Below are 26,941 nucleotides of genomic sequence, written 5' to 3' on the forward strand. Positions count from 1 at the left end.
AGTAACAAACAGCTTTCCATACAATGGATTCATATTAAAAATTATACAGTTATTTTTAATGTCTGGACTAATTTTAATTTCAATGTTTTCACCGCAGATTAGCGCACACAGAGAAGTGTTGTTTTTAAAAACAGTACCTGAGGAGCTTGCAGAGAAGTTGTCTGAAGAGTTTCTGTTTGAGAATTAACATTCACTTCTGTCTCAAGTTGCTCCTAAAAACACAAAGGCAGTTACACCACTTCCAATTATAAAAGCTATTTATACAGAACTCCATTAACCAGAACGCCTTTAAGTCATTCATATACAGCAAAAGAAAAAAGGCAAGTATAGGTACTTGCTGTACCTATACCCACCCTTTTATAATACAGAAATCACCACACTAGAGAATGTTTTGCTGATTAGGAATTTGACAAGCTACATCATTTCTCAGTTGGCCTTGTTTAAGCACTTAACATCTTTTATACAGAATCCTATAGGAAAACACTACATGTCATTTAACTCATTAGAGACAAAAAGCATAGTATCAAGGAAGACCACGTGAAAAGCTACTGAATTTGTTGCAAATTCAACTGCTTTTCCACTCTTTTTGTCATTCTGCCAGAAAAGTTTTCCTACTACTTTAAAGGGTTGAATCAGCTTTCTGGATGAAGAGGTGAATGTGAGAGCCAGTTTTTCAGGTAAAACAGTGGGACTGCACAGCTAAAGCAGGACAGTGGCATGTTCTCATTTTAATGAAAACAGCCTGTTAGTTAAAATTGTACCATGTAGTAAACAAAAAGGCATGCATTTCAATAGAGAAAAACCTATGTTTATGTTAAAGAAGTTTATTCCTCCATTTCCTTCCATGCATATTAAGGATGTAAGAGTTAGAGGAAACTGACAATAAAAGCTAACAGGATTACCTATGTGTTTTTTGTAATGATATGTATCCAAAGGACCTATTTTCAATGTTAGGATTAAATGCTTACATGCATTTCTGCCTTCACCTGTCTTGAGTTCAAAGAGATTTCAAGGTGACTACATAACAAGATACAATTCCTCACTTAAGGGTGTGGAAACTATAAGCCAAAGCACTTAAAGATTTTAATAGATATTTTAATTTCCTGGCATATTTTCCAGAGTATTCTAAAGACAACAGAACATACCCTATAAAAACAGTATACACCCAAGTAGAAAGCAGCTATCGTAAGGCTGAAGACGGACTGTTAGCCTTTCTGTTCACCAATAAGCAGAAAAATTGTCTGCTAAATTACAAGATAGTGGAGGGGCATGCTTGAATCTCTAGAAGTCCCCAAAAGGTACGCTCTAACTTCATACAATAATTTCACTACCAGAAAAAATGTATTTACAATAATTTGAAATTTTTTTTTTATCTAAAAAGTGAACAAGGTAGCACCTGGCTTCGGGATTCTCAACCCAACATGCAAAAATCCCAATGGAATACATAGGACAACTGTTCTTTAATTAAGTAACATACATCGAGTTTGGGATGCAGGCAAAGCAAGGCATATAGACACATCCCCAATCTAACAAATTTAAATATCACCATTAATTTTTTCACCATGCATAATACTGTGTGAATGACCAGCAAAGAAATCACTGTCCTATGTGACCATGGACTCAGGCTGAGCTTAGCCTGGCAGGTAATGTACTGAAATTCATTAATATTGACATATACATTGAAAAAAATAATGTATCATTTTGATACCTTTCCTGGAGAGTCTATACTATATCTACAAAGACTCTGAGTCATTCCTAGAGGGAAACACAGTAATTTTCACAAGAAAGATCCCGATTAAACACAAAATTGCATGGTCTAGGCATAGATACCTTAGTTTCCATTTTTTCATGCTCATTCAAATCTATACAGCTAGTATCTTCACTTATTTCATCCTGCTGAAATGCAAACAAACCCAGAAACTATTAAAAATCATAAAAACATTTTAAAAAAAACAAGTAAGATTGTAAAGTGTTTTTGAAGACAATTAGTTGTAAGACTTCACGTGTTATACTCCAACAAAAAAACTGCTTTTAAGAATTTAGAATCTAAGCATTTGTGCTAATGCAGTACATATGTAACGTGATGAATATCAGCATAATAAAAAACCCACTAACACCTAAGCAAGCTGAATCCATAAAGCAGCAATGCAGTCAGAGTAGGAAATATACACCCCATTTAACAAAATATTTGAAACCTGGAATATGAGAATCAGCATTTTGCAACTGAAATGAATATTCAAAGTTTTGAACATTGCTATAGTATGTTCTCGAAATCTCAAATACCTCTTCAATTTTCATCTTCTTGGGAGACTCTTCTTTATGGGGAGAAGATGTCCTTTTCACTGCTGTGACAGGGCTAGGCATTTTTGTTGCAACATTTCCTGAAGTTCTTGGTGATGGATTTAATAGATACGCTGAGGAAACAATTCTAGAGATGGTAGGCTTTGGTGGTGGAGAAATGGCTGGTTGTGTGGCAGTTTGAGGAATGCTTTCATTTGAAGTACCTATGGAAAAATAATGTGAAAAGCTTCAACAAGAGGAGTTGACACAACCATTTCAGTTCAATCACTGGTATTTTTGGGCTGTAGTTAAAACCATTGTTATCAAGTAGGCATCAAAGAAGTGGCACAGTTAGTGGTATAAGCATCACATTTGGAACAGCAGGTGTGCATACACAGCACAGTTTAGTTTCAAGCTTGTTCTGAGGCCTGTTCCTGTACCAGATACAGGGTAGCCATGTCAGAGACACTCTGCTTGGTCTAATTAACCCTGCTTAACAGCAGGATATCCTAGCCCAGACAGAGCTCTGTGCTAATACAGCTATATTATTCTTGGTACCTAAAGAAGTTTTACTGTTTCTATACTCAGCCATATACGTGCATTGCCAAAGACTGCCTTAAATCAAAACCAAGAGCAATCTCATACTCCCTTTACTCACTCAAACATGAAGTTTATCATTTCTCAGGCTCAAAGTACACAATGACAGATATGAAGTCATCACAGAGCATCAGATAAAAATCTGACATTGCATAGATACTTTTGAAAAATGCTCTGTATGACAAAGCTCTACCTCATCAATCGCCTACCTCAAACCAGTAAGCACATACAGGGAGATGCTCCAGGATGAGAAAAATTACACTGCAGAAATTTTCCATTAGTAACTATCAGGTGACTGCTTTTGGTTAACCAAAATACAAGAAGGAACAACTTCTGATATGCTTCCAAATCAAAAAAAGTCATGCCATTTAAGGTCCACTTAGCAGTCATCGACAAGCTTACTCACATTGGTGCGTCTGTGACATGATAAAAATCAGAGAACACTAAGACTCCACCGTCCCACGTCAGAGCGAAGCAAGGCTAACCAGTTGGTCCCCTCTTCCATCTATTTCTGACTTGCTCCTTGTATTCAGCTAAAGTTCCATCAAAAAAGAGGAGTAGCCGACTCTAAGTGAACATTTTCACCAGATTTGGTCTTTCACTAAAAAGTCAATTTTTTTTTAATTTTGGGGTTTTTTTTTTAAGTATTAAGTGAAGTGTACTTTTTCTTGTAGAAAACATGGAGGACAAAGTCAGCACACACAGTGGGACATACTTGAAGTGATGTCAGTAAGGAGCATATGTTCTGCTTACATCTGAGTATTTTTCACTCCTAGAATCAATTTCATGAAGCACAAGGAGCAGGAACATGGGAGCACAGCTTACAGACAGTACAGAATCACCTTTTGGGTTTAACCAGAAATGGATTAAAAATAAATACAAAAATTGCTCTTCCAGCTTTAGTTAGATTTTCCTCACTTGACCAACTGAACTACAGACCTGCATCAGGTTATTGGAAAACTATTGCTGTTGTGAATGGCAAATACAAATCCCCAGGAATAAAAGAATAAATAAATATCGCACCACAAAATATTCCACCATGATTTCCCAAGTCCTGAAGAAATTAGTTAAGTATGTGTATCAAGGAAAACATGTTACAGCATGTGTTAAGCAAAGGCCTCAAACTGGAAGAAAAACTGTTTTATAAAAGTTACAAAAGAATCAATAGAAGCAATATACTATGTCATTTTCCTTACCCCCTGAGCTTTCACTGGAATTTATTTGTGGCACAGTGACTTCAGAAGCCTGTATGTTGGTCACAGATGCTGCTGTTACAGCTGGCGCAGGACTGCTTCTGCTAAAAAGAGAAAAATGACAAAATGGTGAACATTATAGTAAAGCTATGGTGCTATACGATCAGCCTTTCATCACATTATATGCATGGCCACTAACCATAGCTGATAGGATTTTACCTACATTACAGAGCAGATCACAGCAGAAGACGGAAATGAGTGTTGGCAATCTACTATCAAACTTGAGCAATGGAAGCTATTTCAAATATTTAATCTGAATCACTTTAGAGACAGTTTTTTACACCAGTAAGAAGCTGCATTTAAAAAAGGAAAAAATTAAGGCAATGTCTGCCCAAATAAGGTGCAGGGAAAAACAGAGCAAGTATTTTCCTGAAAAATGGAACAAAACTGGTATAGAAGGACTAGAATAGAAAGTTTGTTTTCAATCTACACACACCATTACAACTGATTTCAATCTGGACTTCCCAAGCAAAGGCCTGGGATTTCACATGACAAAAAAATTGTTTTTTTCATTTTCAAGAAACAAGGACGCAGTACGTGTCTAAAATCAACACAGGAAGATTTCCACTTCAATTGTGACATCCTAGATATAGACTTGTTTTAACAGCATGGTCAGTGGCATCAACTATTGGAAACCATTTACCAAGGAATTCTAACTAAAAGAGCACTTGTTAGAAGGAGTAAGTTTAGTGAACTTAAGTATGTTATTGTGATGGGTTGACCCTGGCTGGATGCCAGGTGCCCACCAAAGCCATTCTATCACTCCCCCTCCCCAGCTGGACAGGGGAGAGAAAATATAACAAAGAGCTTGTGGGTCGAGATAAGGACAGGAGAGATCACTCACCAATTACCGTCACAGGCAAAACACACTCAGCTTGGGGAAAATTAACTCAATTTATTACAAATCAACCAGAGTAGGGTAATGAGAAATAAAACCAAATCTCAGAACACCTTCCCTCCACCCCTCCCTTCTTCCTGGGCACAACTTCACTCCTGGATTCTCCACCAACCCCCCCCAGTAGCACAGGGGGACGGGGAATGGGGTTTACGGTCAGTTCATCACATGTTATTTTCTGCCGCTTCATCCTCCTCAGGGGGAGGACTCATCACACTCGTCCCGGGCTCCAGCGTGGGGTCCCTCCCAAGGGAGACAGTCCTCCACGAACTTCTCCAACGTGGGTCATTCCCACGGGCTGCAGTTCTTCATGAACTGCTCCAGCATGGGTCCTTTCCATGGCGTGCAGTTCTTCAGGAGCACACTGCTCCAGCGTGCGTCCCCCACGGGGTCACAAGTCCTGCCAGAAAAACCTGCTCCGTGGGCTCTTCTCTCCACAGAACCACAGGTCCTGCCAGAAGCCTGCTCCAGCGCGGGCTTCCCACGGGGTCACAGCCTCCTTCAGGAACCCACCTGCTCCAGCGTGCGGTCCTCCACAGGCTGCAGGTGGAGATCTGCTCCACCGTGGACCTCCCTGGGCTGCAGGGGGACAGCCTGCCTCACCATGGTCTTCCCCACAAGCCTCAGAGGAATCTCTGCTCCGGCACCTGGAGCATTTTCTCCCCCTCCTTCTTCACTGACCTTGGGGTCTTTGCAGGGTTGTTTCTCTTACATGTTCTCACTCCTCTCTCCGGCTGCCGTTTCTGTCCCAACTTTTTTTCCTTCTTAAAAATGTTATCACAGAGGCATTACCACTATCGCTGACTGGCTCGGCCTTGGCCGGCGGCAGATCCATCTTAGAGCTGGCTGGTATGGGCTCTCTCTCGAACACAGGGGAAAGCTTCCAGCAGCTTCTTACAGAAGCCACCCCATAACCTCCCCCACTACCAAAACCTTGCCACACAAAGCCAATACAGTTATCCTACACAACATCCTGTAAAATACATCTAATACCACACAACTCTAGGATATTGTTGTTAACTTCTCTGTGTATCAAATAGACAAACATGAGACTCTTGAAGAGAGAGCAGAATCCCATTTACCTGGGCAAACTGAAGTTTAGATAGGAAAAGACTTAATACTGAAAGTTAAGATTAAGATAAACATTAATATGTACACTTTGAAAATGCAATGGAAAATTAGATGTTCCTAAAGCTTAATTTCATAGAATCATAAGAATGGTTTGGGTTGGAAGGGACCTTAAAGATCATCTAGTTCCAACCCCCCCTGCCATGGGCAGGGACACCTTCCAGTAGACCAGGTTGCTCAGAGCCCCATCCAACCTGGCCCTGAACACTTCCAGGGAGGGGGCATCCACAACTTCTCTGGGATTACCCCTTGTCCTATTGCTACACTCTCTGATAAAAAGTCCTTCTCCAGCTTTCTTGTAGGTTACCTTTAGGTACTGGAAGGCTCCTTTAAGGTCTCCCCGGAGCCTTCTCTTCTCCAGGCTGGACAACCCCAACTCTCTCAGCCTGTCCTCACAGGGGGAGGTGCTCCAGCCCTCTGATCATCTTCATGGCCCTCCTCTGGACTCACTCCAACATGTCCATGTCTTTCTTCTGTTGGGGGCCCCAGAGCTGAACGCAGTACTCTAGGTGGGGTCTCACGAGAGCGGAGGGGCAGAATCACCTCCTCAACCTGCTGGTTACACTTCTTTTGATGCAGCCCAGAAAGCAACTGGCTTTCTGGGCTGCAAACACACATTGCTGGCTCATATTCAGTTTTTCATCCACTAATACCCCCAAGTCCTTCTCCACAGGGCTGCTCTCAATGCATTCATCGCCCAGCCTGTATTTGTGCTTGGGATTGCCCTGACCCATGTGCGGGACCTTGCACTTGGCCTTGTTGAACTTCATGAGGTTCACACAGGCCCACCTCTCAAGCCTGCCAAGGTCCCTCTGGATGGCATCCCTTCCCTCCAGCACATCAACCGCACCACACAGCTTGGTGTCACTGGCAAACTTGCTGAGGGTGCAGTCAATCCCATGTAGATATCATCAGTAATAGCACTACTGATTTCCCAGACAAAAAGCCTGAACTTCTCTACTGTCTCATATTTTGATCCAAAACTCACATAACTCTTCCTCACTCTCACACCTCAATTTCCTGCTCACTACCTCTCAGAGCCTCCCTTTGCAGTGCCCCCAAGTTTTTATATCACCTTGTTCTTCTAAGCATCTTTACCCAACTTTATAATTCCTCATCTGAAGTCCAATGCCATGTTCCCTATTCCTCCAAATTTAGCCCTGCTCTAGTGCTCAAACTGGACATAGAGTGTCTGCAAGCTCCAATACAAAACGTTCACACCTTGATAACTAGCATCTCATGCATGCAGTATTTGCTATGCTTTTAACACAAGCAGTTCAGGAACAGAGAGCAGCAACAAGACTGAAAGTCTTCATTACCCCTGAGAACTTCCAGAACTGTTCAATGGACTCGTCTTCATAGCACTAGTAGGCGAAGGCACAGACGTGCTGTTATCACTGTCCATAGACAAGTCTAGGCTGCTGTCATTCAGAGCTGTCAACCTGATCCCTTCTGTCGAATGCTGCAATCCACAAGACAAAAGAAAATTATATTAGTCTTAAGGGCTTAAAAATCAACACAGATTCAAATGATCTAATACCTCAGTTATTCAAAATGTTAGTTGTTACATTTGTGAAGAAAAAAGAAACGAGACCTGATTTAACAGTGATGAGCTTCCACCATGAACTAAGCACGTATGCATGCCTTAAATGCAGTTAAATTTAAGTACATTTTTAGGAAAAAAAACTTCTAAAGTAGGAGCATTTGAAAACAGAAAACATAAATGGACTATTTTCAAATCCTTTTACATACAAATAATCCACTATCCTGTCATTTACATTTTCATGTTAACGATTCAGGTACAGATTTTTCTGATCCAATGATGTTCAAAAACATAAGATAAACTGTTATTATAATTAGTGATTGTATTTACAGCTTTATTTCAAGTTTCTTTGGTTTTGTGGACTTACAGATACTGTTTTCATTAACTTCAAAGTAATACTGATGTACATCAAAACCACAATTAATACAACGAATTTAGAGACTGATTTCAACTTAGTCAGTGGAGAAGAAAAACCCTCTTCTGACATAGCACTACTTAGAGGTGCATACTTAATATTTACCTTGTCCTCCGAAACATTATTACAAATAGATTTACACTTGGTTTCAATACAAGATTTCCTATTCTTTAAAAAAAGCAGTTAATATAAAACAGCTATAGTAAAAAACCACGTTATTCTGATATACCTAAAACAGAGTATATAACAGTGGTTTAGCTACTCACAAAACCAAGCAAATCTGTATTGCTCAGATTAAGCTAACACAAAAGAACCAGGGATTTTGAAATACAGACCAAATTGTTAAATTCAATATTCCACCCCCTTTTTTCTGCCTCCATTGGAAGTAAATCATACCCAACACAACAGCTCAATTAAAAATTTTCCTACCATTCCTATGTATGGCCACACAGGCCAACTATAAATTGAGGGGGAAAATAACCCTGGCTAGGCAATGGGCAACCTTCTGATGTCAAAACTGTCATTTAAATCTTTTAATTAAAAGAGCAAACAATACCAAAAGCTGCCAAGTTGCAGGTTGAAGAATACTTCCCTTCAAATTATCCTCAAAGTATTCAACCTCAGTTACAGCAACAGACTACCATTTTAAATATAAAAAGGCAGCAACAAGTTCAACTTGTTCAACATTCTACTCTGGTTCTATTTGATAACTTGCAATTTTACATTTAGGAGACTTACAGGAAAATCTAAGTAATAACAACTTAAAAGAGGAAAAAGCTGGAGACAGCAAGAATTACTTGACTGATTGTTCTATTGGTATTGTTACAGGTGCTTCCTTTAGGTGACCTGCATGTTAAAATAGCAAGAGAGCTTTAAAACCTTATTATTACACTATTTTAAATCTGTTTAGTTTAAGAAAGCCAACAAAATACGATATTTCAGCCAGATCTGAAGATCCTATCCACATTGTTGATGTTCTGGGAAATCTAGTATTATATTTAGTGCATCTAGTAATACTGCTACAGTCAAATGAGATCACATTGCTTATACACATAAAACCACGCTTTCAAAGTGTGATTTTAGTTCTTTGATTAGTAAATCTAAAAAGCTGACGAATCATTTCTCAATAGCATTTTTATTGCTTTCAAATATTAGTCAAATTTACCTTTTTCTTTTTCTGAAGCACATGATTGGGTAGCAGTTGGTGAAGTTGCTTACGTTTCACATGCCTTGCAGCAATCTTCATATCCATCTCAAACATCTTGCTGTTTATTGCTTGCCTATAAACTACACAATTAGAATAACATTAAGACATATTGAAGCATTTTGCAAAGTCACTTACTTGCCCAGGCACAAACAATTTGCATTTCAAAACATTTATTACCCTCAAGAACAAGCATAGTGTTTCCTTGTTCTGGAGAAAGTAAGTGAACTGCCTACTATGCCAGCACTGATAGTACAGACACTAAAACATTACTTTGGAAACAAGTGATCTGTTTTCCAAGAAAAGTATCTTGCAAGCACACAGTTTTAACATTACAGCTCTGAAGTGAATTCTTCATTTAATCTCAAAAAACTAAAGATAGAAATAAGATTTCCTCATAAGAATTACAGGATTTACATAAAACTATTTTCTTCACAGTTGATTCAGCTTTTATTTATGCAGCTCCTACAACAAATGGGTTCTAATTCAGGAGTTGAATGCTTGAGTGCCAGCTAATATATTACAAATCTGTCTGGCAACTCAGATACCGCTACTTTTTTTGTACAAAAGTGATTTATGTTTGTTTTTTTCTGCTGTGTTTTGGGCTTTTTTTTGGTTGGTTTGCTTTGTTTAGGTTTTTTTTGTTTGGGTTTTTTTTTAATTACATCTACTATAATGAGCTATTTCTCTTAGCCTCAGGGCATTTATTTCTGGTGAGTCAACATGGTTAGTGCTAGTAAAGGAACTACACTGCAACCCAACATCTTGGGTTCAAGTAAAGCCAGGTAAAAATGAAAAATTTGTTGTTCTTTCAAACCAACTTTCTATACAATGTTGAACAAAGCTGTGGCAGACGTATGAATAAAAAAATTGTTCTGTAGATGTTAAATACGAAAATTTAAGAGGTTATCTCCCTTATTAATTGTCTATTCTACAAATGTTAAGGAATCTCACTGAATAGGCTGTGAACGTGTAATTAAAAAGCTGTTAAGAGACAGACACACGAAGAGCTCAATGAATACTGCACATTGAAGAGCCTACTACACCAATTCTTGGTATTGAAGAAGCTCATAAAGTCTCTGTGTAAAGATTATACAAGTTAAAGTTACAGTTAAGGTAGGGGCATGGTCAGGAAAGCCAGACATGAAGCATTCCATATTCCTAACATTAGGTCTTACCAAAGTTTCAATACAAGTAAAACCTAGCCCACTCTTCATGGCTCACTTCCTCCCCCTGCTCCCACTAAAAAGTTATTCCTTAATTTCATTCTTGAAAATGCTTCGATAGTTTTAGGATCTATTCCAAATGACAGGACAGAAGTTTTCAAGATGAATTAAAAATGACAGACCCACATTAATTTGAGATGACAGAGACACACACCACGCAAACAGAAACTGTTTGCCAGTTCCAACCTGCACCTTTGGAAGTGTATTTACAAATTTAACAGAAAACTACGCATCACAGTTTACAAATATTTTGATGAAATGCTACTTCATTTAAAATTGCATATATTTAGACAAATTTCATATTTGAATGTAGTGCAAGTAAATCAGATTCAAAATCACAAGCGCAAGTTTTAGTATTTTTATACCAAAAATCTGAGAAGTGCACTATTGAAATATCTGTTTATAAACAATAAAAGACCTGAGAAACTGTAATTCCTTCACTCCTTTAAAGCAGCAGCCAAGCTATTACGCTTTTTCTAAATTCTCAAAAATTAGGATGATGTGTCCATAGTTGTGAGAGACTGAAAGAGTTAATGTCTCAAACGTTGTGGTGGGGCAAGTTCTGCTTAAAGACAAACCCTGCAAGGCAAGGAATCAACCTGAAAAGCCCATCAGCTCAGACATCAGCAACAGGAGGGGGAGGGCGTGCTGGAGGGTGCCCAGCTCCCTGTTCTGATAAGCTGTTCTGATGCAAAGATCAAACCAAGGCCACCTCTGCAGGGAAGGAGAAGTTACTCCGCAAAGGATCCCCAAGCCCAAGGGCTCACAAACTTCTCATTAGCCTGACAAGTTCGGGTACCCACCCGAAGGAGGAGCAAGGATGATAAAAGGACACCAACTGAAGCCCCGGGTGCACAAGCCCACCGGGACTGGACCCCTCGGCTGACTGGACCAACACTGGACCCAGGACTGGTGAAATCTTTCTCTCTTTTTTTCTCCCTCTGTCTTCTTCTCTCTTTCCTTTTCCACAATCCCTACACCTCATCCATTTCAAGATATAAACCATTGACCAAGTCTGAGACTAAGAGTAGATCCAGCCACCCCTGGGCCCTTCTCTGAGGAGAAGTCTGGAAAGCGAGGGGGTCTGCTCTGAACCTCATGACTTGACGGGATGGATCTCCTTATTCCCTGAATTGATGTATATGGTTATGTGGTTTACAGAAGTAGTCTTATGCCAATTCCTGTTGTGAGAAACCCTGCCGCCTACTACCACACCTCCCCAGTTCCATTTGCTTCTGTCATGAATAAAATCTTTAACTGATCGTTTGGTGTCCTTTCACCTTAATTTAGCCTGAGGGAATTTCGAATTAAACATGACTCCCTGGTCTGTCCAGTCTGGGTCATGATAATAGTTTCACCTTCACTATGTATAATCAAAAGCAATATTCCACCTCTTTTAAGAAAATAAAAATCCATTTGACTGAAAAAGACAAATATACATATATATATATATACACACACACACAGACTCCCCCACTGCAGCTACGTATGACAATAAAGAACTTTCAAACCTTGGCATGCTTTATTTAAAAAAAAAAAAGTATATTTATATTATATTCACTCATACACCCACACCAGGGGGAGGGTGGAAGGGGTGTACAATTTCCTCACTTCCAGTCTTACTGAGTCTTAGAAGTCCAGAGACCAGAGTTGCATTAGGTAGCACTTGAACCTATTCCTTTAACTCTGTAAACACATAATACTTCAGCTTTAGCTGTCGTTTGTTCAAAAAAAAGATATTGAAAATTTAGTAGATAAGCCTGTCAAAGGTACTGCTCCTTTCTCATTCTTAGAGTCTGGACAGTCACACTCTCCAGCTGTCACCAATTCTTTGTTTACAAATTTCTTATGCATGTTCTAAATTACTTTTGTGAATCAAAAAGTAAACAGTGGAACAAGTCAAAAATTTTCTTGCACTGAGTCTTGGACGTGAAAGTAAAAGTTACTGAACCAACTAGCTAGTATGGAAGGCCATGGAATAAAAGGCATTTTGTTCTAGAGTCTACTAGATACTCGGCTTTAATCCACCGATAAATTCAGTTTCATCAAGTAATAAAAGTATTTAAACTATACACATATTGTCAAAATGAGGTTAGGCTAGGTAGTTTGCATATGACAACCAATTTGTCTGTTTAATAAAGATCACAACATAATGTATCATTTTTAGTGATATCTGAAAGATTTGTGTGCATCATTTTAATGAGTTTTAATAAAAACAAACTGAAAATGATTAGTTTTGAAGTGTCCAGAAGCATTAAAACTCATTAAAACTGTATTTCATTAAATAACACCCTAACTCCTTAGCTGAACCCTTCTACTCTGTATCTAGCTACAATTCTACTACTGAAACAGACTACGTTATGAACAAAGACAATAACTTCAACAAGTTTATTAATACCAGAACATCTAGAAAGCAAAACTTACCTGTGTCTGTAAAAGACTGAATGTCGTAGGTAAGATCAACACTTAAATTTTCAGAATTTTCAGTCTTCTTAAACACCAACCCAATCACCCACATTGTACGGTATTCTTCCCTGAAAAATGTTATATAAAAAACACTCATATAATACTGACAGAAGAACTGAATAATCTAGTAAGTTATCTGCTACAATAGACAACAGTTGTACATTTTAGCACCACTAGCAACAAGGAGCTAGCCACAGAAAGGCAAAAAACAAAGCTGACTAACAACATTCCCTTATCATTCGCAATACAAAAAAGTAATGAAACACTGACGCATCTATCTCCAGCAAACTTAATGAACTAAGACCATGAGTAGATTACTTCATCCAACTGTGCTTCTACATAGACTCTCTCTTTTTTAGGAGTTACAACTAGCCATCGCAACTGTAAAGGAAATAGATTTGAAAGGAGATGACAGATTTTCAGCACCTGACCCTGAAAGTAGTTAGAATCTATTCCCTGACTAAACAACTTACATTTTGCCATCTAAACTTGTCTTCAACTCTCAAATTTCTTAGCTGTAACTGACCACAAAGTACAGTTTTCAGGTAAGAATAGCCGTCCTTTGACAGCTCACCTTCACATAATATACATGGAAGATTAACTACTATATTCTATTACAGAATACAGTGCAACAGTTCTATAGCAGCTCAAGACATTTAATGTTTTAATTCAAATGTCTTTTCCATGTATGACTATTTCAGAAGAACACTGTTTTCCAATCAATCAAGGAACACATTTAGGCAGGCAGGTAAAAGAACACACATTATTTACATTGGGCAAATGATTTTTCCTAAAAGCGTCGCCCACATCAAGTCCTCTGAAATAAAAGCTAATCAGAGCCTATGACTATGCAGGTAGTTGTAGCTGTATTAACCCACTAAAATGGTGCTGAAGAGGTACTGCCTGCTTTTGTCCAATTTCACTTGGAACGCACATGTAATTTATATATAGAACTTCAAAAAAAAAGGTAGCACCATACTGTCACTTGAAGCAGTTGATATCTGGAAAAGGCTTTGTGGAAGGTAAACAAGGCTTTTCACATATTCCCAGTGAAGACAAAAATTTCTTCCCCATTCTCACACTTCACACAAAAATATGATTCCTTACAAGTTAATTACAATACTACCTAGAAATAAAATAAAGTCTTAAAAAGTGTTTTTAGCCCCCACACCTGCAATTACTGTTTTGAGTGGGGGAGAATGGGGTGGGGAAGTTGAAAAACATATATAATACTAAACAATTTCAAGTGCTTGATATTTTCTCCACTGTTTCCACATCATGAGCAATTCTACCATCAGCCTTTACGAAGTTTAAATGATACGCATCCCAACTGCTAAATTTAATAACATTAAATGTATTTAGTTACTCAAGATTTCAGTTCTCCTGTGCTTGATGTTCTACCCAATTCACAGTGCTGCCTCAGAATTAAAATTGTCTTACCAGCTAAGTAGCAGTAGCTAACACGGATTATTGGCATGAAATTATACAATTAATACAGTTATTAGCAAAAATATATTCTTTCTTTAAAGCTATCTTCTGGCTTAGAAACTTTCTTATACAGAATAAAGACTATCTAATTTTGCAAATAGTACCTGAGAAGAGCTTAAAACTGTTTGCCTTTAGATGCTGTCATTAAAAATTAAACCATTTAAGATTCTATTAAAATGCTAGTTTATTTATTAATGAATAAGTATTTTAGCAAAGTTAGTTGCTCACCATTACATAAAAAAAACATTTTGCTTACTTGTCAGGATTCTCCTTGGGTGCTGGGAATGACTGTGGATTCACATGAGCCAGTGTAATGAATTCATTCTTCTCCAGGTTTCCAACTAGAATACGGATTTTTGATTCCACCAAGCCCACCCTGCATAAATGTCATTTATTAGCAAGTTCTCATTAATATGAAATAATAGAAGTATCTAACATCATATATCAGGATAAAATCCCCAACATTCTCCTTATACTAATATTTGAGACTACAAATGAACTAGTGCACTATACATGACAGATTAATTCAGATCAATAAACCAAGTGAATGTGTTATGTTAGTTTTTGTAAAGGAAGCTTTAGAATGCCCTGAAGCTCTCATTATGGCCTGATTTTACAAATAGAATTAAATATCAAGATGTTACACATCAAGTAAAAGGCAGTCAGCAAGAAACTCCTACATATTTCTCCAACACTCTTTTGGCTTCAGATGATGAATTTTAAAGTTGAAGAAATTCCCAATACCTGACAATCTTAAAACTTCCCTAGTAAAAGAGAGCAGAAACAAGGGAAAGAGGCATTTTTGAGAAACAGTATTTCAAAAAATTGAAAACATACCTCTTCACACTGCTTATTAAAAAAGTACATAAGGCTTAAGAAAATAAGATTTTTAAAGTGAACCTGACAGTGCTGTAAAGAAGCAAAATTGAAGCAACAGCCTTCACTCCCTTGTTCTTCATTCTTACTGTTTTTCAGAAGTGTACCATCTTCATCCGTTTAATTTTGAAACACTGAAGCTCCACTTTCTTCCAATAAAAAGATACTAGACACACTAGATATTCCCTTGCATCCAAGGTTGACAGGTTTTTGTTTGTTTTTGTTGGTTGGCGATTTGTTTTTCTTTTAAATAGCAAGCATTATACTCACCATTCTAGTCGCTGTTTTTCTGTCGGTGCGCTTGCTAGAAGTACAATATAATGCCTTTGGAGATAAAGACAATATGCTATTCTATTTATACTTCTAAAACTAGACATTCAAACCTTAATATTAAAAATTTGCAGTAAGTTCTACATTGCAAACTACAGATTATTAGCTTAAGTATATACCCTATAATAAAATGAAGCATTCTTAAGTAGACAAAGGGGCTATGTCCCCCAACCGTGTGGCTAATGGACTTCTCGTAACAGTTTGGATTTTAGGGATATTTGCAACTACACTTTAATACCAGTAACCTTAATAGAAGGCCAGGAACATAGCACTAATTGGAAAACAGTACAGATATTTCAATACCTAATGAGGGATTTAACTGACTACTAGAGATGCCTTTCAAGTAAAAACAATTGTTCACAAACATCTATACATGTCAGTTGTCTTAGTCACAACAGTATTTCTGAATAGTTAGAAGAGTGGTTAGCACATATGCATTTGTTCAAAGTAAGAAATAACACCAGCAAAAGTGGTTTAAAAAAATTTTATATCTGCATTTGAGAATTGTCAGAAGACACTTATCTGAAACTTCACAAGGAATGTTTCCTCTGATGGTAATTCTTAAGCTCTCAATTATATTCCAGGATAATCAGTGTATACCCACTGTAAGTAAATTTCAAAGAAACAGTATACAAAGCAAGAATGGTATTTTAAACAAAGAAGCCCTAGGACAGTGGAATGGGAGATGATTACTTTTAACTTGAGTTCATAATGAGGAAGGTGGGGGAACCTTACACATCTACAGTCAGGTTTTTCAGAAGTTTAGCTGGGAAGTCTATTTTAACATCTTAAGTCATCCAACTTAGCACTACTCTATACTGATATGGTATATTTAGGTACCTTCAGAGCAGGATTTAAAGAACAGTAGTAACATGAGGGCTTAGGCCCTAGTACATATACCTCAGAAAGAAACACAAGGTCAATGATAGTGGAAAAACTATGGTGCAAAAAGAGTCCTCTGATGCTATAGGCCTTCAAATTGTAACAGTAGATCCAAATCAACAGATCAAATCAGTAACTACATGTTTCTGTACTTATCTTTAGGTGGCTAGGGAATTTTAGCTACTTATTTTTTTGCATTTTGGCAGTATTAACTGCTTCATACAAAAACATTAAGTAGTTTTTCCTGTTATCTTATTGAAATCTTCATTTTAGTTACTTGTAGCATACCATGACTCAATCATTTACATTTCTTGAAAAAAACCTAAAATAAGGGTCCTTTACTCAAATTCTGTATGAGAAGTTATTAATTTCTATTATCTCTTTCTTCTAAGGAGCACTAGATATACAGCGATCATCCATAAGATTCCTACATCATACATACCACACACACTTGCAGAATGTTTCATTTAGTAGGGAAGACAACTTAAGCTTTTTATTGTTTTTAACCATGTATGAACTGAAAAAGACAAATCTCAAATCTGCAAGTATTTGAAGAAATTCATTTTCCAGTTACTTATTAAAAGCAGCTCTTTGAAACAAACTTCTGAAGAACAATTTCAAAAAAAATTTGATTGGCTATGTCTAAAAGCCTCAGCTAGGTGGTGAGCACCTAGGAAAAAAACCTTAATCCTCATTTATGAAAATAAGTCTTATGATTAGCTATTTTTGCTCTGGTAGTGCTAGCTGAATAAGAAAGAAAAGGAAAAGATGCAATTTCCCCCCTTCTCCCCAACTGTTAAACAGTGCTGAGAGGGAATTAATCACTGGAAATCTGCTATTGCCATTTTCAGTAAAACTTAAATAGCACAAGCTGTTAAAAGTTAAGACATACTTAGTTTTAGAGCCCAAGGTCTCACTGCTAAATTTTACAAAGACAAGATTTGTTATCAGTTCTTCATTCATAATTTTATCACAAAGAATATGTCTAATTCAGAAGCATCCATTACTTCATGATAAAGAAAAAAAAATTCTGAAGTTAAGCTTCTGCCTCTCAATGGTGATTTTTAGATGCAGGATATTATTCTGAAGTATATGGGTTTGGTCTTTGGGGGGTTTTTTGTTTGGTTGGTTTGGTTTTTTTCTAGAAACTGGTGCTGTTTCTCTCCCACTGTCTCCCTATCAGCATTATGCAGATATTATGTAATTGTCTTACACCACTAACATCTGTACCTACAAAAAACCAAAGTTTGTGGTTTAACTTTTTAAGAGTTATACTACTTTCTGAAAAAACTGAGAACACCTGAACATGTTCATTTCAATTTTTCTTTATTAAACTGTCCAGGATTTACACTTTAAATTCTTCAGTGCTTTAGATAAAGTCCTATCAAGGCAAGCGTTCAAAGTACCTTTTTTAAAGGTATGTTTATATTCTACTTATTTAGCAGGATATCTGTCTTTATAACAGAGAAACAATATGCTAGAGCTCATTAAATGAGTGTTATCATCATACTTCCCTCTGTGGTTTTAAGCTCTAATAATTTCATTCTCATGTAACACTCCATACTCATGTTATACCCATATGAAATTATTGTCATTTCCTTGTAAAACACCATATCCAGCAAGTATATGTTCTTTGTTGTTGTTTCCCCCACCATCGGAAAAATTAAAACCCACAAGAAGGGCAGATAACACATGCAACTCCCTAACTCCAAGTAATTGTTGACACTAAAAATAAGAATAATAAGTAAAAATTGATTTTCCCATTTTCCCAATTTCTAATGGGCTCCTGCCATGCAGGTATGCAGTAGCCTCCAGATTTCCTTAGTCACACATCATTGAAGTTTATTTTAAACACAGCTAACAACTCAAAAGTGTTTACGATCAACATAGATGTTTAGCAGCTAATTGCCATGGAGAGTGATACAGATTACTAAAACTATGCTTTCAGAGAACAAAATAAATGTTTTTAAAAGTATGTCTCAGAGAAAGAATCAGATCTTCTCTTATCTGGCAGAGCACTACATACTGCTTTGAATTTCAGTATGAAAAAGTCAAGACATCTACAATTTAAACAGGAGGATATTGCGAAGGGAAAAAAATCTGAAACATCTACCTTTCAGATGGAGATTTGATCAACAGAGCCACATTTATTGCATACTGATGACTGCATAGAATGCTTTTATTAAGATTACTAACCAAAGCTTTAAATTAACTTACTAAGGTAAAACAGACAAAATCTTGGGTAATTTAAATTAAAGCAGGCTCCATAATACCATTCCACAGTTTAAAAAAAAAAAATTAAAGCATTTTGTGCAAAACATACAAACCCTGGATATTTAATGTTGTCAAGAGAAGCTTTTATTGCTAAAACTGATAAAATGGCTAAAGCAGGCACACAAAAAAACTATATTAAAATGGAGATTATTTCAAATGACACTTAAGTGTTTCCTATTTTTTCCTGATTTTAAAAGAAAGAAAATGTACTAGGGAACTTATTAGCAACCTCTTGAGCAGAAACTTATTTGTCTGCACCCATTTTTAACTTCAAAAAATAATATAACTTTACAGTGCTCTTTTAAGTGTTTTCAGACTTAATCTCCAAGGTACAACATAAAAGCCATCCAAATGTTTTAAAGCTTTTATCATGCAAAAGGTATAGAAACAAAACACAGACACATTATGAAGGTCATCAGTCTCTTTTAATGGGGGAACTGTATATTTCAATCTTTTTTAGATTAGTACATAACCAACCAACCACCCAACACAGAAACAAGTGTAAAATATATTTGATCTTGATTCAAGAAAAATGGGTCTCCAATTTCAACTGAGGGCAAAGAAGATGTAGTCCGTATTTTAATAATCCATATTTATTATAAAAATACAACTTTCAGCAAGTCCATATACATTTAACAAGCTTCTGCCCCACAAGCATATTACTAGAAACCCTAAATATGTGAAGTATGAACTTCAGTATTTCCCTTAGAGACATTACAAAATTAGAGAAACTAGGTGTGAAAGATTATTAATAAAGAGCCAAAAGCCTTAAGCTTTAATGAAAAAATCTAGTAATAACTAGTACATCTGGCAGTTAGTCAACACAATTGCAAAAATATCTTTTATTATCAGAGTGAACTGTTGACTGTATTGACAGAAGAAAACACACAGTTTCATGTACGTATTCATCTTAAATAGTGACCTTCAGAATTAGTTCTTTTAATATCTTGTTTCCTGGGAGGCAAGACCCATTTTTAGAATGCTTACTGACACCACTAAAGAACATTTCTGTTAGTCAAACCAGCTGATATGTCTTCAATTTTGTTGGTAGCATACCAATTGTATAGTTAACTGGTGACATTCTAAATATCTGGTCAGGGACTAACAGGTTTCTGAAATACATGCTAAAGACAGGAAAAAAAATAGTATCTGAGGAAATCATTGATTTTCTAAGAGAAAGCACAATAGCGCATTCACTCCCCCTCTGTATAAAAAAAAATCCTAAAAAAAACCCACTTTTTGGGAGTCTAATATATGTATATTTAAGATCCTGTGCTACAGAGCATCATTAGATACTTTAACTGATAAAACTTAAAATATTCTGCCATGCCATAAAATACATACTTGTACTTTTGAAAGAAGTTTGGAGCTTCAAAAAGTTTGGACCACTCTGCCTTACTCAGCAAAATTTCATCTGTGATAGCAAGACCTAAATTATAAAAAAACATTTAAACTTTTTTTTTTAAATACAGTTTAGTACCCAGAGTAAAAACAGCTTATTAACTTAGCAAAGGTTACTACAAATCATTTCCCCCCTTCAAATTCAAAGGAATTTATCAACAAGCTTTATATTCCAGTCATACCTTAAGTGGTCATTAGTTATACAAATCACATTGTTAAAAAGAACCTCAATAAAATACGTTTAGAAATGTATGTTAATTGATCAGACTGATGATTTCATGTATTTTTGCTTTGCACTGTAACACAGCTCAACTTAATCTTTTGTGTATGCCACAGTAAGTACTCAGTCCAAAGAAGACAGAGATCTTTTTCCTTGCAGTGCTTTAGTCATCTCTTGTGCAAGGCATTGTACAAGGCAAAGAAACAGCGAGACAATAAGCTACAGCTCTGCCCCAGAGAGCTACTGGTAGCTGCTCTCTGCATCAAGTCTACTCCTTGCTTTGATAACATCTTCTCTTATCTACTATAATTATCCAAGTAGATTACTAGGATAAACCTAGAAGACTCATCTCTGAGCAAGTATATTGTCTTACGTTAGGCCTAGAAACAGCCATCCAGTGGGATTACTACACTAATCTTCATGTGGCATGACACAACCTAGAGCCACTAAAATAAACAAGAAAAAGATATTGCACCACTAATTCTCATTTTCAGAGCACAAGGCATTCTAATTAATTACCCTCAGTTTCTAAGAGTGAAGGACAGATCTGCAGAAGTCTACTGAATTTGGAACTTCAAGCCACATAAGCATAACAGGCCAAGTTCTACGTCCCTCGGAAGACAGTCTCATGTCAAGAAGCTATTTAATATCCTCCCACCTCCCCCCTCACAAAGCATACCCACAATGGGACTATTTTAATCTGTTTGAAAACATTTATATAGAGAGCATAAGATAATACTTACCTTGTTTAAATTCCTCAACCATGACCATCCGTGTGGAAACGGAAACATTGTAGGTAGAGTTCTGCTGTGGGTATGCTGGTGTTATTATAGGCATAAGATGGTACCTATCACTGGGGTTTACCTATATATAACAACAGCCAATCAGTTTTCTTCAAGCATACACATGAGTTAAAAAATTTGGATTTCTCCCTTCACTAAAACTGAGTCTTAAATTCTAAGACCTTAGTTTGCAGACCAAGTAAATTTACCCAACAGTTCAGAGAAAGTTTAGAAAACAAGGATAATGCTTTCACAAAGGACATCATTCTGAACCACAGTGATGTGGGAGGGCTGTAACCTGTCAGCACATCAAGATCAAGTTGCAGGCATTTCTGAGTCCAGAAATGCCAACTGAATAGAACAATTTCTCTCTTTAATAGAAATTAGCTTGTGATCACATCAAAACAAGGATACCTTATCACCACACAAGCACCTTCAGAAGAATGACTGTCTTCAGACCTTGCGAAAAATATTTAATACTTTATTTCTGTAAAGCTACTGAGAATAGAGCCAGCTTAAGATGAGAGGCTCTAGGCAACCTGACAGAAGCATCACATGCGTTAACATATCTTTTATTAAACAGCACACAAGGAAACAAAAAAGAAGGGACACAACACACACACAAGATATGTTTAAAATAGCATTAAGATAGCAATCTTGTAGATGGTAAATTAAAGACAAATCCCTGTCATTAACTTACCCCGCTTTGTTTAGCTACTACAACACAGACAGTTCCCATCACACACTGACCTCAAACCCCCTATCCCAGGAATAACAGTAAGACTCAAGAACACTTTTTCAACTGTCTCACATTATTTAAATGTGCACTTTTGTCAATGAGAAAAACAGATTTGAAGTACAAAAGGGCATACCACTCAACATCTGGTGCTTACACTATTCACCAAAATAGGATTAGTTGAACACCAACTATTCTAAAATTGACAAAACAGCATTGAATACATTCACACTATACCCCACTGAAACCTCAGAATGTGAGCTGTGCATCTGCTTCAAGCTGTTTTATTGACTGCCTGAAGGACATTAATGTCCAATGTTAAGTGCTACAAAGATGGAGACCAGTTATTATAAATAATATACAAAACAACTGAAAGACTTCAAATTACGATCTTCTTTGGTCCAAGATGAAAATACACATTGCTACAACTATATGGAACTGAACCTATCCAGCTATTGACTACGGCACTGAAGTGAATTCAATATACTTGCAAAAGTAACAGGTTTTAAGTTCAAAGCAAACTGTTTTAAGATAAGCAGTTGTTCAGAAATGCATTGCTTTAAAGTGCGTAACTAATTATGGTGAATATTTATTAAGATCACTTATTGTAAAAGTTGGGAGTAGAAAAGTACATTGTTCAGCAAGTGTGCTTCAAGCGGTCAGTTCAGAAAATTAAGCTAACTTTGTTCCACATTCAGGAGAACTAGAGGTTACCTATAAAGACGACATAATACCAAAATATTAAGTTTAATAAACCCATAAAGAAGTTCACCTAGGATTCTTTAAGCAACTGAATTTATTGTACAGTGTGACTTATAGGGGAAAAAATAATACACTAACCCTTGGGTCCCATACAGGCAAATTAAGATTGCATTCTTCTGGCTGTTTCAATAGCACTGGATTTGGCCATTCCCTGTTCAAAAAGATTGTAGCACTGAATAAGACTATTGGATACAACCATGTATGTTCAACAAACAATACTTTTGAATGCGATCCTTCTTAACTCTGCTCTCAAGGTAAAGCATCATTTCCTCAAGGCTAAGCTGGTCTAACTGGGGTTGTTTAAATTAGATGTATTGCTGAACTACAATACAGTTGTAATTAGCTTCTCCAGGGCATCAGAACAATAAATTTTCTGTAGTCTTGGAGCTTTATAAACAATGACTTAGGTAACTAAAGTAAACTCCTCTAAATTCATCTTGAAATATACCTATCAAAGAGAAATTCCTCTATGAAGATTGACATTGGGTCCATCTTCAAGCTAGCTGTTTCATGGACAAACTACAGAAGCAGCAGCTAGCATGATTACAGCATTATAGTATCATTACAAAGCATATGTATTAAAAAAAATCCAATCAAGACAAAGAGAAACCATGCTTAATACGACACTGGAAAAAAAAAGTAATGTAACACTTCTTTTCTTCAAGTTGTCTCTACTCCCATGAGTAAAGTTATCTTCCTATAAAGAGCAGAAGTCAGTTAATCTCTCGGTATTTGTACGTTAATGGTCCTATGCTATGCATATATAAAATGGACAGCAGTATAAGGAACACATTAAACAGAACTTGCAACCAATGTTCCTCTACTAGCTTGGTGTGGCAAGATATTACTAAACACTAGGTACCTCAAAGAGGCTATAAAGCTTATGGATTCAAGACAGTGGCACTGTGGAAATTATCTTCATGTTAAGAAGGAAAGACACTATACTTGAAACAAAGCAACAACTTGGTACAATGATTCTTAAAATCTGTCAATGTCTCATGAAGAATATAGGTATCCATACATGCTCTTTCAAGAAACAGTATTCACTTGTAATCTGCAAAGTACACTTTTGTTCCCTTCATTCTAAATTTAATTGGAATGTTCCCATTGTTCCCATCATAGTTACTGAAACCACCTTTCTAAGTAACTAGCTCAGAAGTTAAGAAACCATATGTAATTCCAAAACACCTAACCTCTCCACACCGACAAGATTAAAATCCACAATTTTGGCGCTGGTTCTCCTGAACTGCATTTAAGCTATCCTTTTCCCATTATCCAAATATTAAGACTAAATTTTGGGGTGTCTGCTTTTATTTGCACTAAATATTTTATCTGAAGAGTAATGTTGAGTTACAACAAATACTTAAGAAAATTTTAATTAGAAACGGGGCGGTTTTGTTTTGGATACTTTAAAAACATGATAGGTTGGATGACTTATTGAAAAACTCAAGCTAACAACTTCCTGGCAGCAAGAATAATGCTTAACTACCATCTGAACCTAGGTAAGAGCTGAAAATGGTACCATAAAAACAGGACTAAAATTTAGTGTCTACAAACGATTTTATTTTAGTGTAATCTAAATTTAAAAAAACAACAAAAAAAACCAACAAAAAAAACATACCATTTAGAAAATACCAAGAAAAATTTATGTACAAGAGTTGATGCTATTGCATTTGGATAAAGCTGGCAAGTTCTTGCTACTAGCATAGCCCAGGAAACACCGCCAAGGAAACCTAGTATATTGGAATAGATGTTGTGGCCTGTGGATTGAGAAGGAAAGAGACAAAAAGAGAGAGTTATCAGTAACTGTAAGAGTTAATGAAAATTTCACAAATTTTGGAATAAAACTGCTTACGTTTTGCCCACAGTTTGATAGCTCTCAGTGTTAACCTGAAGTTGTCAATGTTTGGTACTAGATGCAGAATTTCATCGGTTACCCGGCAACCTGCCAAAAGAAAGAATCCATTACACTTGCTGCCTCCAAAGTTTTTTGCTTGCTTACCCTCCCTCACCTTAAAACCTATCAAACTTTTTAGATCAGTATGCTGGAAACTCATTTCCTATTTTGATCACTTCTGTTTTGAATTAGAAAGTTTAACATACTTTCATCTGATTTTTTTTTTTTCTCTTTTTTTACTGTTTTACAGAATGACTCAGGAAGACAATTCATGCACACATAGTTACAGTTTTGGACTGCTACTTGATTTTCTGTTATTAATGAACTGTACAAGCTTTTTAAGAAACAAACAAGTTTTAGGTTCTGCTGTTAAGGGATTATATGCTGTAAATCACAGGACGTGAAGACAAATTTAAAAAAGCATGAGTCTTCATGGACCTAGAGAAAACCTGGAGGTCACAGGTCAAACTTTGGCTTGAATTTATGAAAACAGGCTAAAAAGAACAGTTTTTAACGATACAACTCATATGTTTACATTGATGGGATATTTTCAGGCTTAATAAGATTACTGATGACAATATTAACTGCTTGATTTTTTTATTTTTTTTTTTAATCAAGAATAAGTAGCTGTTCATTGTTACTAAATAGTTGCGGAGACCTGGTTGCAAGAAAACAGTAGTATCTAAGGCTAGGAGGTTCCTTTCAAAGCAAGTAAGAGACAAGAATGAGTTCTAGAGACTGCACAAATGTGAATTTCACAAAACAGTGCAAGTTGCTGTGGTAATCTCAAATTATCAAGTTTTCAGCTCATAACAGACATCACCGGTAGCTCACATGCTCCTCTCCCCCGCCAAGTTACAGATAGGCTGAAGCCCCTAGCGTCCCATGCATAAATAACCATTTTTTTAAGCTGCAGTATTACAGAAAAGTTTAGTAGTTTACCAGCCTGTGTAACCCTTAAGACCTGACCTCAAATTCACAGTATTTTGATATCCCCAATTTATCACTGAAGCAATTTTGTGTATGTTTATGCATATTAACACACATACAAGTTAAAAACATGCACACATCTTTATTTATAGAAATAGACAGTGCTCCACACAAAAGTCTTGCAAGTCCCATTAATTTCTAGGCAGCACCATTTACTACCCTAATAAAAGACAAAAATTTTTATAAACCTGGCCAACAAGCAACAACCCTTCTCTCCAAAAAAGATATATAAAACTGGCTATGACTTAATTTCCAAATACAGAGTTGCTGTATCTTCTGTCAAGTTCACAACTAAACTACTGTATCAAACAATCTAGGATACTTATTAAAAATCAGATGAGAAGTTTATATGCAAAACTATATACATACCATTAAGACTTCGTATGCATCTAATGTCTAAATTTTTAAGTAGGCTATCGTCTCGTAGGTCTAAGTCCTCAGGAATAGTTTGCAGTGCTAATCTTGCAAACAGAATATCAATCTTAAAAAAAAAAAAAAGAGGCAAGACATTAGAAAACTGTTCTTTCTTCTGTAGAATTAATTCTGCAAGCCATTTTCATCAAGTTCACTAATAATAAGAACAGGAGTCTTCCTAGCACAAAGAATCTCTTTAAACAATGCATACTAACACACTTCACAGACATTAAAAGAAACACTTTCAGATGCTTCATCCATCTTATAGCTCCTTTTCCAAAAGGATAAAATACAAATTAAGATCAACACAGACCTGGCACACACACAAAAACTATGTCGACTCTCAATGTAAATAAAAATCATTTGGGGACAAGCACCACTTCTAAGTCCACACTACAAAATTCTACTACATCAGAGCAAGTCATGAAAACATAACCTAGTTTTAACCTAAATATTCTCAAAATTATCACTGAATTACAGAAGAAGTAGACCTTTCCTTTACAGACCTTGCTGTAAAGCACACAAGTAACTAGTTGCCTCTGTATAGGACCACTACCTATGAAAAGTGTGCATATCTGATTACAGAAAACAGGAAGTTCTGAAAATCTATAAAGCGACTGAGAAAGCATATAAATTTGTATAAATTTTGAAATTCTGTCAAACTTCTTTGTTATTACTTCTGCAATAATTTGTCATCATAGCTTTTCTAGGTGAAGAACGTCTAAGATACTATTTAGCACTGAACTAGAGTTTTATGTTGTCTCACACACAGCAAGGACATTACACAGAGTACAGAAGTCAGTTTGCCGTTCCAGTCTTAGATTAGGTATCAGTCAGTATCATGAGAATATAAACTGTGTATTAGTGGCTGGTCTGCTAGGC

The 26,941-nt window shown here is 36.5% G+C and overlaps 1 protein-coding gene across 5 annotated transcripts in view; it reads right to left on the reverse strand.

Moving 5' to 3' along the window:
- PAPOLA (poly(A) polymerase alpha) overlaps positions 1–26,941 on the reverse strand; it is a 50,149-nt gene that overhangs the window by 4,231 nt on the left and 18,977 nt on the right. For 4 of the 5 annotated variants that reach the window (XR_012650677.1, XM_075029876.1, XM_075029878.1 and 1 more), the window contains exons 7-21: positions 26,015–26,126; positions 24,614–24,703; positions 24,380–24,518; positions 22,837–22,909; positions 21,222–21,342; positions 20,202–20,286; positions 15,642–15,695; positions 14,752–14,871; positions 12,966–13,075; positions 9,277–9,398; positions 7,473–7,615; positions 4,074–4,174; positions 2,284–2,504; positions 1,831–1,896; positions 138–212 (exon numbers count right to left, since the gene is read on the reverse strand). Coding sequence is in view for 4 of the 5 variants with exons in the window: in XM_075029876.1 (XP_074885977.1) it covers positions 138–212; positions 1,831–1,896; positions 2,284–2,504; positions 4,074–4,174; positions 7,473–7,615; positions 9,277–9,398; positions 12,966–13,075; positions 14,752–14,871; positions 15,642–15,695; positions 20,202–20,286; positions 21,222–21,342; positions 22,837–22,909; positions 24,380–24,518; positions 24,614–24,703; positions 26,015–26,126 (1,632 nt within the window). In the remaining variant the exon portion in view is untranslated. The remainder of the gene's footprint in view (positions 1–137; positions 213–1,830; positions 1,897–2,283; positions 2,505–4,073; positions 4,175–7,472; positions 7,616–9,276; positions 9,399–12,965; positions 13,076–14,751; positions 14,872–15,641; positions 15,696–20,201; positions 20,287–21,221; positions 21,343–22,836; positions 22,910–24,379; positions 24,519–24,613; positions 24,704–26,014; positions 26,127–26,941) is intronic. The other variant, XM_075029877.1, reaches the window with a different exon arrangement.

The sequence above is a fragment of the Buteo buteo genome, chromosome 6 (assembly GCF_964188355.1).
Source record: "Buteo buteo chromosome 6, bButBut1.hap1.1, whole genome shotgun sequence".
Classification (NCBI taxonomy): domain Eukaryota; kingdom Metazoa; phylum Chordata; class Aves; order Accipitriformes; family Accipitridae; genus Buteo; species Buteo buteo.